The sequence below is a fragment of the Topomyia yanbarensis genome, chromosome 2, assembly GCF_030247195.1.
Source record: "Topomyia yanbarensis strain Yona2022 chromosome 2, ASM3024719v1, whole genome shotgun sequence".
NCBI classification, from domain to species: Eukaryota; Metazoa; Arthropoda; class Insecta; order Diptera; family Culicidae; genus Topomyia; species Topomyia yanbarensis.
Genome location: NC_080671.1, coordinates 391351039 through 391368434, shown reverse-complemented (window position 1 = coordinate 391368434; position 17396 = coordinate 391351039). Strand labels below are relative to the sequence as shown.

The 17396-nt window shown below is 44.8% G+C and overlaps 1 protein-coding gene across 10 annotated transcripts in view; it reads right to left on the bottom strand.

Moving 5' to 3' along the window:
• Positions 1-17396, bottom strand: part of LOC131684799 (SNF-related serine/threonine-protein kinase) — a 140489-nt gene that overhangs the window by 14277 nt on the left and 108816 nt on the right. For all 10 annotated transcript variants that reach the window (XM_058967948.1, XM_058967945.1, XM_058967944.1 and 7 more), the window contains exons 11-12: positions 11500-11614; positions 9727-11442 (exon numbers count right to left, since the gene is read on the bottom strand). In XM_058967948.1, coding sequence (XP_058823931.1) covers positions 9727-11442; positions 11500-11614 — 1831 coding nt within the window. The remainder of the gene's footprint in view (positions 1-9726; positions 11443-11499; positions 11615-17396) is intronic.

Here is a 17396-nt window from a genome sequence, read left to right as displayed (position 1 = left end):
AATTTCTTGTTTACGGTGTCAATGACTTAACAACGTAAACAAGAAATACTTCTATTGTTCGGCATATTTGCCGCATAATCAACCATCACCTTCTGATGATTTCAATAGGGTTGTATCATACTGTGGCAGAAATGGGTTTCCATTCATAATCGGCAGTGATGCAAGTGCCCACCACATAATTTGGGGCAGCTCAGATACCGTAAACCGGGGTGACATTGATCACTTTTCGAAGTAATCATTACACATTTTTAGACGCAACACATTTTTTTCAAGTTTAATATTTTTAAACCATGTACTGATGTGTGGAGAACAAGATTGGATGGTTTTATCTAAAATTCTCCGCTTCCAGCTATTTTTCCAAAAATGATTTCAGATAGAAGTCCGTTTTCGTATTCCGGGGTGACTTTGATAACCTGCATGTTCACCCACATTAAGTTATTGATCACAATGTTTTTCGTTCAAATGTTTGTTTAAACTAATTCTGGAAAGATACTAATTGTTAAATAGATGTAAATTGGTATTATACAAAGTATTTCAATATACTGTAAACTTCGAGTAACCAAAATTCGTATAATTTGTGTTCAACTAGAATAAAAGATTCTGAAAACCTTTAAAACTGCTAAAATTGTTTTATTTCAGTGCTTTATCAATGTACAAAAAGTTTCATCCATGTTACCACGTTGGACTATTGAACAATAAAAAATAGTGCGAATTTTAGCTTAAAATAATTTGAAATAATTGCCAACTAGTTTCACAAAAAAATGTATTTAAAATAAGCAAACTCTTAAAAATAAATTTGGCACATCCCCCTCTAAAGGAAAACAAAAACTCGCTTGTAATTTATTACTCTTGCTCAAATCTGAGATTTATTTGTTTAAAAACAAACAGACACTTTACGAAGCCTCGCAAAAATAAGGTAAAATGGTTCGGTAGACTATTATGGTTTAATAAGAGATCTACGAAAAAAGTTTCGTATGATCAAAGTCACCCCGATGATCAAAGTCACCCCGGTTTACGGTATCAATTTTAGAGGCATCGAATTAATGGAGTACTTAAGTAGTACAAATCTGTACATTCTTAATGCAGGAAACCGCCCAACATTTTCACGAGCTTGTAGAGAACAGGTGTTAGATGTAACTCTCTGTTCTAACGGTATTACGCATAAGTTGGCAAACTGGCTCGTACCAAAGGAGCTCGAACCGTTGTTATCTGGTCATAAGTATATCATCTTTGATCATTTAAACGTCTCACTAGATATCGTCATATATCGTAATCCCAAATCTACGAACTTGGACCTCTACGACGAGGGCTTGGCGACTAGGTTTCATGGGTATCTTCCGAAGATTGAATCTCCAAGTGACTTGGATGTGGTAGTGGATAAAACAAGCACACTCACAGTAGCAGCATACCAAGAGGCTTGTCCGCGTCGAGTTATGCGTGTCTCTAGAGGAACACCTTGCTGGAATACCAAACTTGTTCGACTCAAAATGTTATGTAGAAGAGCTTGGAATCGCAGACGCAGGGACGGATCGGAAGCACTTAAGTTGGCTCGCAAAGCATACAGAAATGCCTTTCGATCCTCTGAGCGAAGTGGTGGGAAAAACCTCTGCACAAATGTCACAAGTTTCAACGAGACTAGTAGATTAAATAAGTTACTTTCATGTCAGTTTAATTACAACTGCTAATGGTGAATATGGTCTGACGAAGATGTAGTACTCAACTGTCTTTTTGACAAACATTTTCCAGGCTGTGATGGCTCCACTGACGACTGCCCCTGAGTTCTTTCCAGGTAGTTCTGATTCTTGGGCTTTTGCTCGTAGAATTGTGACAACCGAATCGATCAAATGGGCGATTGAAAGTTTTGCTTCGAATAAGTCTCCGGGAAAGGATGGAATCATTCCAGTTCTACTACAAAAAGGATATGAACACATCAAGCATATTTTGAAAAAGGTTCTTACTTGTAGTCTTGCGATAGGATGCATTCCATCAGCGTGGTGGGAAATAACTGTCAAATTCATTCCCAAAGGAGGCCGCGTCACTTATGAGGAGGTAAAGAGCTTTAGACCGATTAGTCTGACCTCCTTTCTTCTCAAATCAGTGGAATGTTTAATTGGCAATCAAGTTTAGGAGTTTTTCTCGATATTAAAGGTGCTTTTGACAACGTGTCTTTCGAATCCATTTTGAAAGCAACACGAGGTCATGGGAAACCTTCATATATCACGAACTGGATGCACGCGATGCATAGTAACCGACATCTACGCGCATCGTTAAGACAAGTAGAGATCAGAAAACTGAGTATCCGCGGATGCCCTCAAGGTGGTGTGCTTCTATCTATGGAACCTTGTCGCCTATGGCTTGTTGAGCAAACTTAATGAGCTTGGGTTTCCGACATATGGTTTCGCCGATGATTATCATATAATGATCACCGGTATTTGCATTAACACACTTGTTGATTTGATGCAACAAGCCTCATGTGTTGTTGGGCAATGGTGTCTTCAAGTTGGATTATCAGTTAATTCAAATAAAACGTCAATGGTGCTTTTCAAGCAACGAAGGATTACAACCGGAGCTCGTCCGCTGCAGCTCTTTGACTCTGAAATTATTTTCGCAGATCAAGTTGAGTACGTTGGGGTAATTCTTGACTCAAAACTTAATTGGACAGCGCACTTTCTTGTGTATACCGTCTTGTGTATACCGTCTTGAAGTACTTTCTTGTGCATACCGTCTTAAGGTTACTGGGCTCTGGAGCAGTAACTCAATAGATCGTGCAACTAGCCATACAAGACTGTGGCCCCAAATAATTACTTGGGATGAGTATACACTTACTCCCAGTGACCTTACACTCACATGTAGTTTTTCTTTTAAAACTTTCAATGTGAGAATTCCTTTTCGCGAGGAATGACTGTCTGGCTGGATGGAGCGATAACTTGAAGAATACGTAGTTTGTTATATTGACGGTTTTTTGTTGGAGGGCCGAGCCTGTGCTGGTGTCTATTGTCATGAAATGAGATAACGGCCCTATTCTGCGCGGCGTGTGACGTGAGACGACTAAACTCATCTCACTTTAAGTGACTTTTCTCACCCGATTCTGAGAGTCGACTCGGGTGAGGTGAGATTCCCCATTGCGGTTAAATGGGCGTCTCACGTCACCCGAAGTGACTCTTCAGAATTGGGTGAGAAAAGTCACGTAGAGTGGGGTGAGATTAGTCGTCTCATGTCACACGCCGCGCAGAACAGGGCCGTAAATCAATCTCATTCACTTGGTAGATACTGTACCGTATTCCAAGCAGAAATCTTTGCGATTCTGTGTGGCGTACAATCAACCCTTCAACAGAGAATTTTCGGTAAAAGATTCTATTTTTGCTGTAACAGCCAGGCTGCCCTGAAAACAGTTCGGCAGATTCGATATCGATATTAGTAATCGCATGTCAAACTCAAATCGAGGAACTTAGCATTTCAAATGCTATTTTCCTTCTATAGGTACCCGGTCATTTCGGTATTACTAGAAGTGAATTGGCTAGAGCTGGCGCTGCGACTGACATCGTTGGTCCAGAACCAGTTCTACCACTATCGATAAGTTGGATAAAGCACAAGATTCGCTCTTGGGCTGCATCCGAACTTGCCAACCATTGGCGTAGCTTGCATACTTGCCTTCAAACAAACAAACACTCTTTCGGATGTGAATACGAAAATGTCAAAGAATTCGTTGCATTTTTCCAAGCATAACTGCAGTATTCTAGTCAGGGTACTGACTGGACATTGGAAACTCATTTATTACATGGCTACTATTCAGCACGCTTAGTATTATTCATATGATCTTTGTGAATCCGATTACGGAACATCATATCATTACGTATCCGGATTTTTGGTTCTCCATACATAGATAAACCTATGTACAGAGAGCTGAAACTGAAGGATATACTATTGTTCCTAACCCAGTGTGGTAAAGAGCTATAGTTTTAGCCGAATTTGAATGACAATCTCTCGTCGGGGGTGTTGTCGTTCTGTTATCTCAATATTCTCTTGGGGTTGTTGATATATCTGCTCACTGTTTAAATAAATTCTAAATCCCTCTGTGGGTTGGAAGTTTAATTCCTGCTATTGTAGCACCTGCAGATCGTTCAGAGGGCTCAGAATGCTCTGGTTTAATTATTCTGTGTCGTTTTTTCCTTACCCCTAACCTTACCACTTCCCCAATTATTCCCATCAGGAAATGACGAAAAGACGATTCTTGGCAAGGCACAAACCTCCGATGAACATAGGGAACGTACCATTTGAGCCAGACGTTACTGATTCCTAAAACCACGTAGGGTCTGACAGATATCGTAAATCGCTTTTTTTTGGTTCAGTGTATTCCTACCGATTAGTTGTTGCTCCAACTATTTTTACTTTTTGACGAAATTTGTGAAGTTTTTATCGTTGTTTGTCGTGTTAATCGACTCAGTATTTTGTTTTTAACATTGCTATTGTGCAGTGTGAAAGTGTCTCCTGTTTGCTTTTGTGTTGCGAAAAAATCAGCGAAGAACGTAATTGAGTGAACTTCTGTGACTTAACCACCAAACTTTCCACCGACCGCAGCGCCATCTATATTTCATTGTTCGCATTCTCAGATCGGCACGCATTATGGCAAGTGCATGTGATCACTGCGCGAAAACCGTCAAATCGGATAACGACTTTATTGAATGCATGGGTTTTTGCAAAAATGTGGTACATATGCAATGTGGGAAACAACTTAACAAGCCGTTTTTGAAAAAACTTGCGGAAAACCCAAACTTATTTTGGATGTGCAATGAATGTGTCAAGCTGATGAAGTTTGCTCACTTTCGCGACACCGTTTCTTCACTTGGATGTGTTATCGCTGCTATCGCTGGGAAAACGGATGACGTCTGTGCTGAGCTAAAGGCCGAGTTATCCAAAAATAACCAGCAAATTTCGCGCCTGGCTAGAAAGGTTTCAACAGCTACTCCAGTCCGGCCAAACTCCGGCACCTCTCGACCACCTCAGAAACGTCGTCGCGAGGATGGCCCTGATCCGAGCAATATTCTTGTTGGTAGTCGAAAGCTAGTCGATAATAGCAACATTTTTACGGTTCCACCTCCCGCGCCGTTGCTCTGGATGTATCTTTCGCGCTTTCATCCTAGCGTTAGCAAAGAGACTGTCGAAAAAATGTCTAAAGAAGGACTAAATTGTAACGAGGAGATAAAGGTTATTCCGCTTGTTAAAAAAGGCATAGACGTCAGTACTTTGAACTTCATATCCTTCAAAGTTGGAGTTCACCCAAAGTACCGTGATGCAGCTCTTAATCCTGACACATGGCCGCAAGGCATACTGTTCAAGGAATTTGAAGACAGCCGTACCCAGAACATTTGGAGTCCGCCGACTGATTTTCCACCGCCTCCAGAAGAAGCATGTACCTCTCTAATGCAACCCGGCCCATCAATGGTCCTGCAGAGGACTCCGCAACGATTGGCCATGCCACTATACCAAGCCACACCGCCCTTGTGAAGGAGTATCGATGCCGATCGCATACTGGGATGCAACGCAGTTGGTACTATGGAAGCCCTCGATCCCCCCGCTACAGTCGAGCCCTTGCCGCCAGCGTTCATCAGTCGTCCCGGTCCTGTATGTGTGGGTGGGGAAAGGGTCTTCCAAGCCGCCTTTCTCGGCAAGTATAATAAAAATTGTAACGATACAACGGTTGAACCGATTCACGCTTCTAGCTCATCGTACGAATCTCGCCGCAAGCTGCTACCACCCCGTTCCTGCTCTCCCCATTCCGCCATCGGGTTCCAACGCATACTGGGACGCACCGCAGTTGGCACTATGGAAGCCTTCGATCCCCCCGCCACAGTCGAGCACTTGCAGCCAGCGATCATCAGTCGTCCCGGTCCTGTGTGTGGGATGGGTGAAAGGGTCTTGCAACCTGCCGCAAATGGCAAGTATACATCTGTTCCGAACACTTCAAGCGCTGATGTATTCTTCGCTTCCAGTTGTTTGCCTTTTGCTCCGACATCTTGTTATCAGATGCCAACCATTTCTCTCGACGACGACGATAGTCGTATTTTGGGACGCGACGCAGTTGATTCGGGATGCCTCGAATCCCTCACCACAGTCGACCAGGCGACCGTGAACCGTTCCGATACTGTTCGTGAGATTGACCAAAGGATCTTCCTACACGGCAACATGGCTTCGCTCTCTGCTGTACCTGATCCGTCCTCCAACAACATCGAGGTTTACTACCAGAATGTTGGTGGCCTAAATTCATCAACGGACAGCTATTTGCTCGCGACCACGGGTTGCTGTTACGACGTTATCGCCTTGACCGAGACGTGGCTCGACAACCGTACTCTGTCTCGCCAGGTCTTTGGTTCAACATTCGATGTCTACCGCTGTGACCGCAATGCCCTCAACAGCCACAAGACATCAGGCGGTGGTGTGCTTATCGCCGTTCGGCGTGGTATAAAAGCCCGAGTGATCAACGATGACCGGTGGGCGAGCTCCGAGCAAGTGTGGATATCAGTGAAACTTGCCGATCGCAATCTGTTCCTGTGTGTTGTGTATTTTCCACCTGACAGAATTCGTGATTCCAGCCTGATCGATGTACATCTTTCCTCCGTTTCTTTTATCGCCTCGATCGCCGCCCCGTCTGATGATATCGTTATACTGGGCGACTTCAACTTACCTGGCTTGACGTGGTGCCAAGCAAGTAATGGTTTTCTACGATTGGATATCGAAAAATCTGCGCTTATTAACAATGCCAGTTGTATTTTGGACAACTACAGCAGCGCAACTCTTCGGCAAATTAATAATGTCACCAACGAGAATGGACGTACATTGGACCTCTGCTTTGTAAGTGCCCGGGACTGCGCTCCGTACTGCTGCACTGCACCGACTCCTTTAGTCAAGCAGGTGCGTCATCATCCCCCACTACATCTTGTATTCGCTGGTAACTTAGGAGTAAATTTTGAAGACGTCTCAAGCTCTATCGTCTACGATTTTAAAAACGCTGACTACGACAGCATCGTTAGCACGCTGTTGGATATAAACTGGGACGAAAATATTAACAATGACGACGCGAACGAAGCAGCGATGACGTTTTCTAGTATTCTTAACTACCTTATCGACCGCCATGTACCAAAACGAACAATTAGTACCGATGAACACCCTCCCTGGCAATCAACCGTCCTAAGACGTTTAAAATCTGCCAAACGAGCTGCATTTAAAAAATTCTCGAAGCATAAGACACTTGCATTACGAAATCACTACTTTCAACTCAACCACGAATACAAACAACAAAGCAGACGCGCCTTTTTTAGACACCAGCGAAACGTCGAGCGTCAACTGAAATCCAAGCCCAAGTCGTTCTGGAAGTATGTTAACGAGCAGCGAAAGGAATCCGGTTTGCCATCTTGTATGTCGTTTAATGGAGTTTTAGGCACCGACACTAAGGAAATTTGCCAACTGTTCTCCGACAAATTTTCAAGCGTTTTTTCCAACGAGCGCTTGCCACCACAACAAGTCGCTGCCGCCGCTAATTTAACTCCTTCTCTAGGACGAACCATCAACCGAATTTGTGTCGATAATGCTGCCATTCTTGCAGCAAATTCCAAACTGAAAGCATCTTGTTCCCCAGGTCCAGATGGTGTTCCCTCGATTTTTGTCAAAAAGTGCATCAGCGGGCTTCTTGAACTACTTCGGCGAGTCTTCGAGCTATCACTCACTACTGGTACATTCCCTTCCTGCTGGAAAGCAGCGCACATGTTTCCAGTTCATAAAAAAGGAAACAAATCGAACATTGACAATTATCGGGGAATCTCGTGTTTAAGTGCTGTATCAAAACTGTTCGAGCTGGTTGTGTTAGATCCTATTTTCTTTCACTGCAAACACTACATTGCAGATGACCAACACGGTTTCATGCCTAAACGATCGACAACGACAAACCTGCTCTCGTTCACAACATATGTAATGGATGGATTCGCTGACGGATTGCAAACTGATGCTATTTATATGGATCTATCTGCGGCCTTCGACAAAATCAACCATGATATCGCAATAGCGAAGCTGGACAAACTCGGCATTCATGGACAACTTCTGCGCTGGTTTCGTTCCTACCTCGATGGAAGGCAACTCTGAATCAGCATTAAGGACTGTCTATCTGCACCATTCTTCGCTACATCCGGCATACCACAAGGAAGCCATCTCGGTCCAGTAATATTCCTCCTCTACTTTAATGACGTCAATTTCACATTACAAGGACCCCGCCTTTCTTTCGCCGACGACATGAAAAATTTTTAACAAATACGGGATAAAACCGATGCCGAGCTTCTTCAGAGGGATCTGGACAGCTTTAGCACGTGGTGTGATCAAAACAGAATGGTTTTAAACCCGAGCAAATGCTCAATCGTTACGTTCACGCGGAAACGCCAACCGACTCAGTTTAACTACCATTTCTTCGGCTCGAGCATTCCAAGACACTCTCACATCAAAGATCTCGGAGTCATCATGGATTCGGCATTAACATTCAAACCACATACGTCATACATCGTGGATAAGGCATCACGACAGCTTGGGTTCATCTTCCGAATAGCGAAAAACTTCAGGGACGTATATTGTCTTAAATCGCTTTACTGCGCGTTGGTCCGCTCAACGTTAGAATATTGTTCAGCTGTTTGGAATCCGTACTACCAGAACGGGATTGACAGAATCGAGGCTGTCCAACGCAGGTTCATACGCTTCGCCCTTCGTCATCTCCCATGGCGAAACAGATTTCAGCTGCCGAGCTATGAAAACCGTTGCCAGCTTATACACCTCGATACACTCAGCATTCGGAGGGACTGCTCTCGAGCCCTGTTCGTCTCGGACTTACTCTCTGCCAGAGTGGATTGCCCTACAATCCTCGGACGTCTGGATCTTCAAGCTCGCGTTCGAGCTCTACGTAATAACTCCCTTCTGCGAGTTCCGTTCAGGAGAACCAACTATGGTTGCCAGAGCGCTGTAACCGGACTCCAACGAATTTTTAACAGTGTGGCGACGGCCTTTGACTTCAACCGGACGCGGAATGCTATAAAAGCGAAAATGTTGTCAATTTTAAAATGTAATTAGTTTAAGCAACCACCATTGGGGCCAAGAGGCTTGTTGGTGAAGGTAATAAACATAAACATAAATGTGTGGCAAGGGATACCGATCTGCGATAGTGTAATCATTTAAACACCTATAATCGCCTACGAGTCTGTATTGGACGTTACTGTTCTGCAGTGTTTTGAAATTTGAACTGACGGGGCTCTCGACAATTTTTCGCTTGAGCACAGAATTTCTTGTGGTAGAAACAGCGCGGGTGATTTCTAGGGATCCGCTTCGAGTTACTTGCTGTCGGCTGGAACTCCTGTTGCGAAATCTGCTTCGCTCTCAACGGAATGCAGCCATTTCGTTCAAAAGCACAGAATTCTGTTTACGCAATCCCTCCAAACCGGCGTCCTTATTGTGCCATGTAACCTCATCAGCTTGTTCAGTAAACTGCGGTAACCGAAGGATGGTTTCTGAACTTTTCGAACGGCTTGTGTGGTTTCGATAAGCCTTTTCCCTTTTATTGGCTGAAGCAGTGTGGCCAGATTGGCTGCGCATCGCAAACCGCTTATTAATAAATGACATTTTTCCTAGTTTTAATAAGTTTACGCTTTATATATGAAACATTCTTATTAAACAGAAAAAAAAGTTTATATCACTCACCTGAAAATACCGTCCAAGTATCTTAATTTTCTTCGTACTCTTACTGTTACTTTCGGAACCGTTCAGCGCCTTAGCCAGCTCCACGACAATCTCAATGTCATCTCCTGCCGTGCCGTTTTTACTATCTGCAGGCCCGTCCACGCTCGGCGTGGAAGTGTTCGAGGACGGATGCTGCTGGTGCTGCTTTTTGAAGGGGTGGAATATTCGAGCGCTAAAGCCCTTTGGTTTGGTAGGATTGGTGCAGCTCCCGCTACTCCCGCTGCCGATGTTCGTATTGCTATTGCTGGTGGTATTCAAATGAGTATGACTATTCCCACAATCGATGACGTCTTCTGCGGGCTGATTATTGCTAGATTTATCCGTTGAAGTTTCTTCTTCGTAGCGGCTAATTGCTGTATTTTGGCTTGGTCTTTCCTCAACGGAAATGTCACTTGGCACGGTAGATGATATGGCACCAGCGGCCGCGGCAGCAGCCGAGTGAGAAGTTTCCGACTCCTGCACTTCAGTAATTCGGTTCAAGGATTGACTTTCACGAAGACGAGTTTCTACGGGTCTTCTTCGGCCACGGTGTCGCCGGAAGTCGACCTGTTGGGAAGACTTCTGTCGATTTCCACTGCTATTTCGCTTCTCCGAAGAAGGTTGATTACTGCTTCCGTCACTGGTAGTACTACTACTCGCTACGCTAATGATGGATCTTACACAGGCGCCCGTTTGTGCACCGGACGGCGCAGCTGCGTTTCCCGGGTCCTGCGAATCACTGGAATCATCATGGGAGTCTCTCCTCTGCGTAAGCGGTTTGACGGTTGAGTCAACAATTTTGTGAGCCCGTTTTTTCCTGTTCTCGGAATCGTCGTCGGAAGCGTCAGAGCTACTGCAGGATGCAGTTCGAGATTTGTTGAACTTTGCCCGCCGGTGAACGTTATTACCAGTGCCACCTTGGTTCTGATTCCGAGCGTTGAACTGATTTCTTACGGCTGGTCGGGGGGTTGTTGTTGTACTATCTGAACTTCCGACATCTGTACCTTCCTCGAAAATTTCATTTAAACAGTTTGTGGTCGTGCTTAGTATAGTGTTTGTTCGAGTTGGCGACGGCATCGTCTTGTACTTGGGTATATTCGAAGTGGTCACAATGCTCAAACTTGGAATTGGAATAGTTATCGTTGAACTGTCAGTAAGAATTTTCGTATTCACCAGCTCCACATCCTTGATACTAGCAATACATCTATCGAACGAGTTAGCTCTAATGTTACTGTCAACTATTTTCGCTAAATTTGGCTTGAGTATGGAAGTCTTTTTGGTGAAGTTACCACCAGCTCGTTTGATTTCCGGAACCTTCCGATGTAGCCCGCCACCTGCAATTCCAAGTCTATCTTTGGTACAGCTGTTTTCACTCGTTATTAACGTAACATTTCCAATCCCACCAAATCCGCCTAACAGTGCAGCCGAATTTTCTTTTGCTTCCGATTGTTCTTCCTGTTGCTGCTGTTGTCGCAGCTGTAGTTGCTCTTTCTCCTTTACTTCCGCTTGTTTTTTCGCCTCCAACTTCACCCGCTCCGACTCCGCTATTCGATCCTGGACGGTAATGTTGATGCGACCCTCGGATCGGGAACCTCGACGGTTCAACGGCATGGATAACTCCTCGTGACCAGCACCAGTAACATCATCCTCGTCGTCTTCCTCCTCCTGTACAATACTGCACTTCCTGTTTCGGCCGGTCTGCAAGAATAAAAGTTGTTACATGTCCATTATCTAGCTAAGGTTCATGTTTGTTACCTGTCCTGTTTCGGCACAAGGCGTCCTAGGCACACTAAGGTGCATTCCGAGCTTCGATGGCAGCATACTGTCGTCCTTAAAATCGTCCTCAGAATCTTTCTTAAAAGCTTGCAGTCTGCAATAATGAAAGGGGTCGAGGTTTTTTGATCGGTAATATTCATTTATTTTTCTTTGAATGTTTAGCACTAGTATTATTGCTACTTTTTACATATTTTAATAAATTTATAACATAAAAATCTACGATAAGTATAAAATTATAATAAATTAACAAGGTGGTATTAGTTTTTTGGTGAACGAAAATCTAGACTCAAGAACATAGTTGCAGATGATGACACTCTATCTGTCGTCAAGATTTTTGGTGGTTTGAAGTGCATTACGATTCCAAAATTTGGAGGCTCCTGGAAGAAGATTATCGTCTTGTTTAAGTGAGCGGTGTGAACAAATTAACTGATGTGGTTATATTATGTATGAAAATGAACTCTTATTTACTGGATGATTCGTCGTCCGTTCGGAATAAAACAACTAGGTATATAACCAACTTTTTCAGGTACCATGCTAATAGTCACACTATAATAATCTAACAAGACGTTCTTGAGAATTCTTGCGGAGATTTATTTTGGATGAGCAACGAATGTGTCAAGCTGATGAAATTTGCTTGTTTTCGTGACACCGTTTCTTCGCCCAGTGCTATCACCGCTATCTTTGAGAAAACGGATGACGTCTGTGCTGAACTAAAGGCCAAGTTGTCACTAGAAAGGTTTCTACAGCTACTACACTGCCCATAATCGCAAGTCAGTCCCATGTTCTATGAGATTCCCTATCTACATGGGACTGACTTGCGATTATAGGCAGCACAGTCCGGCCAAATCCCGGTACCTCTCGACCACCTTCGAACCGTCCCTGATCCATCAGTTGTTTCCCATTCTTATCATTTTTCGACAGTTTCAGCGTTAGCATGGAGACTGTTGAAAAAATTCCAAAGAAGGACCTAATTGCAACGAGATAAGTTATTCCGCTTATTCGTCAGCACTTTGAACTTTATATCCTTTGAAGTTGGAGCTCGCCCAAAGTACCGTGATACACTGCCCATGATCACAAATCAGTCCATAATGATAGGAAATCCTATAGAAAACGAGACAAATATGCGATCATGGGCAGTACAGCTCTTAACCCTGACACATGGCCGCAAAGCATACTGTTATGGAAATTTGAGAATCGTCCCCTGTCGTACCCTGAACATTTGGTGCCCTCTGACTGCTTTTCCTCTGCTATTAGAAGAAGCATGCACTCCACTAATGCAACCCGGTCTATCAACGACCCTGCAGAGGACTCCGCAACGATTGGCAATGCCGATATACCAAGCTACACCGGGAGTAAGGGCATACTGGGACGCAACGCAGTTAGTACAATGGAAACCCTCGATCACTCTGCCATAATCGAGCCCTTGTCGCCAGCGTTCAGCAGTCGTCAGTGTGAGCGTAGCTGAAGAACGGGTTTTCTTAACCGCCATTCTCGGCATGTATTGCACAAATTGTAACAATACGATGGTTGAATCGTTTCACACTTCTAGCTCATCGTCTGTTTCTCAGTGGAAGCTACTACCGTTCCGTTCCTACGCTCCGCATCGCACCATCAGGGTTCAATACACACTGGGACCCACCGCAGTTGGTATTATGGAAGCCCTTGATTCCTCCGCCACAGTCGATCAATTGCAGCCTGCGATCATCAGTCGTCCCGGTCCCGTGTGTGGGATGGCTGAAAGGGTCTTCCAACCTGCCACAAATGGTAAGTATACATCTACTCGTAATATTTCAAACGCTGATGTATGCTTCACTTCCAGTAATTTACCACCAGATGTCAACCAATTCTCCCGCCGACCACGATCGTCATATTCTGAGGTGCAACGCTGTTGATTTGGGATGCCTCTAATCCCCCACCACAGTCGACCAAGCGACCGTCAGCCGTTGCGATACTATTGGTGGCATTGACGAAAGGACTTGTCTTCGCTTTCTCCTGAACCTGATCCGTCCTCCAGTAACATCGAGGTTTACTACCAGAATGTTGGTGGCTTAAATTCATAACCACCTAATTAACCGTCCTTAAACGATTAAAAACTATGGAAGATGATAACAGTTCTATTACCTTTCTTCGAACAAACCCAGCCTAGAAGGTGCGTGGCATCCTGTGGGTTAAAGTATCTCAACCAAGAATTGATCCACTGGGTCCTCAAGTCAAGGTGTTTCTCCGTGCCGAGGACTAAAACAAGCCAGTCGCGCACAGAGTGTTGAGGGTCTTACCCTTGCTGTGTTACACGAATCTCGGACACAGTGGCCAGTTTATTTTTTCGCAAATCGTGGGATTCAAATGATGACCATGTCCTTAATACCAATTTCGGGGTTCGCTATAATCGATTATAAGCCAACGTGTTAGGAACCTTTGATTTACCGTACAAGTACTGATAATGAAATGTGTAGTGCTGTGATCGAGTTGGTTAGAGCAGCACAAATGAATCTTCAGCATAAACGTACAACAACTATGAATCTATTCCGCCATGTGCTATAAGGAAAAGCTTCCTCAAGAACCGTATTTTCATAAAGGAAACTTCTATGTTGGAAAGCTACCTAACCCCGTCTTCGTAGCTTTCAAAAAAAATGGCATGTCTTATATCAGATATCAATTCGAGAGGCACAGTATTGATGGTATACTTTAGTAGTACAAATCTACACATACTTAATGTAGGAAATCGCCCAACATTTGCACGAGATGTTGGAGAAGTGTTAGATGTAATTCTCTGCTTTGACGGCATTACGTTATGCATGAGTTGGAAAAATTGATCATATCAAATGAGGTTGAACCATCGATATCTGATCATAAGTACGTCGTCTTTGATCATTTATACGAACTTGTTCGACTCAAACAAACATGTAGAACAGTACGATTCGTAGACAGCGCTCTATTGATACCTTTTTTCTCCCAGTTTGTGCGCGAACCGATCGCACCCGCCGGAAGGCGAAATAGCTTTTTCGAATGTTTAACCAAAAATCTCCACATAAGTGCGTGATAATAACGATTTTTCCGCGCGTGCCGGTGCCACCCAGGCTAAAAGCCTCGCCGGGCAGGCCTACACAGCAAAATCAGCGATACCGGCGGCCATCTCAATAGCCGATCAGTAGCACCTGCGGCACTTGTATTAGTGACAAAAACCAAAAGGCGATCAAATATATATAATTACCAGGCGAGCGAATAAACCCTTCGATACGATTGTGTGCATTTGCGAGAAGTTCGGAGAGCCGTTCTGATACTGAAGTGCAAACTCTCTGCCCAAGCTACTTTCAGCAGCAGGTAGCAGGGAAGTTGCCGCCCGACAAAACGAACAAAAAAGAAGCCGAAATTCAACCAGATAGGAGCGTGGTGAGCAAGGTTGCTTCAAATTAAGTTGATCTGTCTCACAAAAACAGTACTATTATCACCAAAATGCCACTCCCTTTCCCGCCCCACAGGGGCGGGGACCCCCCCAACAGTCGATCGCTCCCCAGCTATATGAGCTCAGGAGACGTGATCGACCAGCAAACTTTGCTGCTCAGAGCAGTAGGTGAACAGTGAGTGAAACTCCAAAGACAGCTACAGGCAGCTACGATTGAGATAAAAAACATGAGACAGATACTCCTTGAAATGAACAAAACAGCCCCTACAGATCACACACCATCAGTCGATACCAACACCACCGCAACCAAACCCAAACGGGGTAAATTCGCCGAACCAATTCCACCAACCAAAGCGACCAACGGCACAATCAGCCAGGTCGAGCTCAAGAGATACAATCGCAAGAAAGAGCGAGAGAACACCCTCTCACGTGAAGACAAATCTCGAAGTCCTCGAACCAAAAATAACGACAGAAACCAGCTAACCATGGACCAGGAAGGTCAACAATCCTTTTCGCAGTCCAGTTCATCGCCACCCGTTACCAACTTCAGCCAATATCCTAATGGACCAATGAAGCCAGTTCATTGTTTCGGAATAAATAAAACACTATAACAACAGGGCAACAGTTAACAACAATATAAGGAAAATTCGACAGCATAAAAACGGTGACAAATCGTCCGCCAATTTTATATCTCCTACCGCCAAAAAGATCAATAAAGTCTCCACAAACAATCCACATAACAACCCAAAAACTACTCACCGATCAACCCTGCCGGGTCAGCCGACTGGAACAACTACACACACAGCTAGACCACCCACTTCCACTCGCCGTAAAGTTAGCACAACACCACCAACCTGCACACGCCGAAACCTCAGCCCGATTGCTGGCTGTTCCTGGCATCCACCCCGATTTCGTATCCGGAAAGACCCACCAATACAGCCGTGTAACAAAACAGTAAATTCGAGCAACACCATGAGAAACCAAGAACAGGCATCGATAGCTAACATCACCAACTTCGAAGAGAGCGTCAATTCACTTAAAATAATGGACCCAACTAAACCACAACGACGCACTGAGTCGTTCCGGATTATGGAAAACCCCGCTTCCCCTGTGCTGGCCTCGTTTTAGGATGTACAAGGTCATGCCGATGAGCCCTCAACGATTGCCGGCACAGGGGGCCCTGGTTCCCCCCGGGTAAGTTTATATATGTCTTCACACCAAGAACATTTATGTGGCGCCTCAACCTCAACCGATCCAACGCCAACAAACAACAGTAAACCAACGTTAGGAGACACATATGACACAATACGTGAAAGAGGGATCCTCGTAGAAAACTGGACAGAAGCCATCCCAGCGGCCCCCTCATTAAACATCAGCCTCAGCACAGCGACAGAAACACCACCAATTGCACGCCAGGACGATCTGGAGTCAATTCTGCTCACTACACGAAGAAAGCTTCTCGGGGAACAAGCATTTTCCCCTGCATTGGCCCTGTCCGGAGACATTCCGCCTGTCGACGATGAGCCTCCGGCAGCTGCCAGTGCAGGGGCCCAGTAACCACCTGGCTAAGTCATCAACATTATCAACTCAGCTCCGACCAGATAACTGTCTCAAAATCATTCACAGACGACCACCAATCTGCCGAAAATACCAGCCACATCAACCCTCAAGCAAGAAGCCCTAATTATCAAAGTTCGGAATCGCCTGAGAACGGAATCAATGAAACAGACAGTCGAGGAAATGAAAGTAGCGAATGGTTCGCAGTGCAATGGAACGCCAATGGAATGAGGTCCAACCTGGGCGACCTACAAAGGCTGATATCAGAAGGAGATCCAATATGTATCGCGTTACAGGAGACGCACCTGAACAAGAAGACAGATCCGTCCAAATGGTTCAAGAATCGCTACGTATGGGACAGGAGTGGAGGCACCAACATCTACCAAACAGTTGGCATCGGAATTCGGGCGGACATAGCGGCGGAGCCTGTCCCGCTCACGACCTAATAGTAGTAGCAAAAAAGATCAACTAACCCAAGCAGTGCACGATAGCATCGTTATACATATCCAACGGAATGACCGACATTGGTAACAAGTTAAGAAACTAAGTGAACCCTACATACTGATGGGCGACTTCAACGCCCATCATGTTGCTTGGGGATCACCCCGGTACTGCAAAAGAGGTAACGCAATGATGGAGGTTGTCGAAGAGATTAATGCAGTGGTAATAAACGACGGCAATTCAACTTTTGTTCGGAACCGAGCCCAATCAGCTATTGACCTAACGATTTGTTCGAACTCAATAGCTAAGTTATTTTTATTGTCCATATACCCGGATACCTGCGGCAGCGATCACTTCCCCATAGTGATCCACCATGGAAAAAGCGCCTACGACGACAAGAAGAAAACGATGGCTCTACGACCGAGCTGACTGGTCCGCCTAGGAGGAATTTATCGAAAACAACGTCGATCCTGAC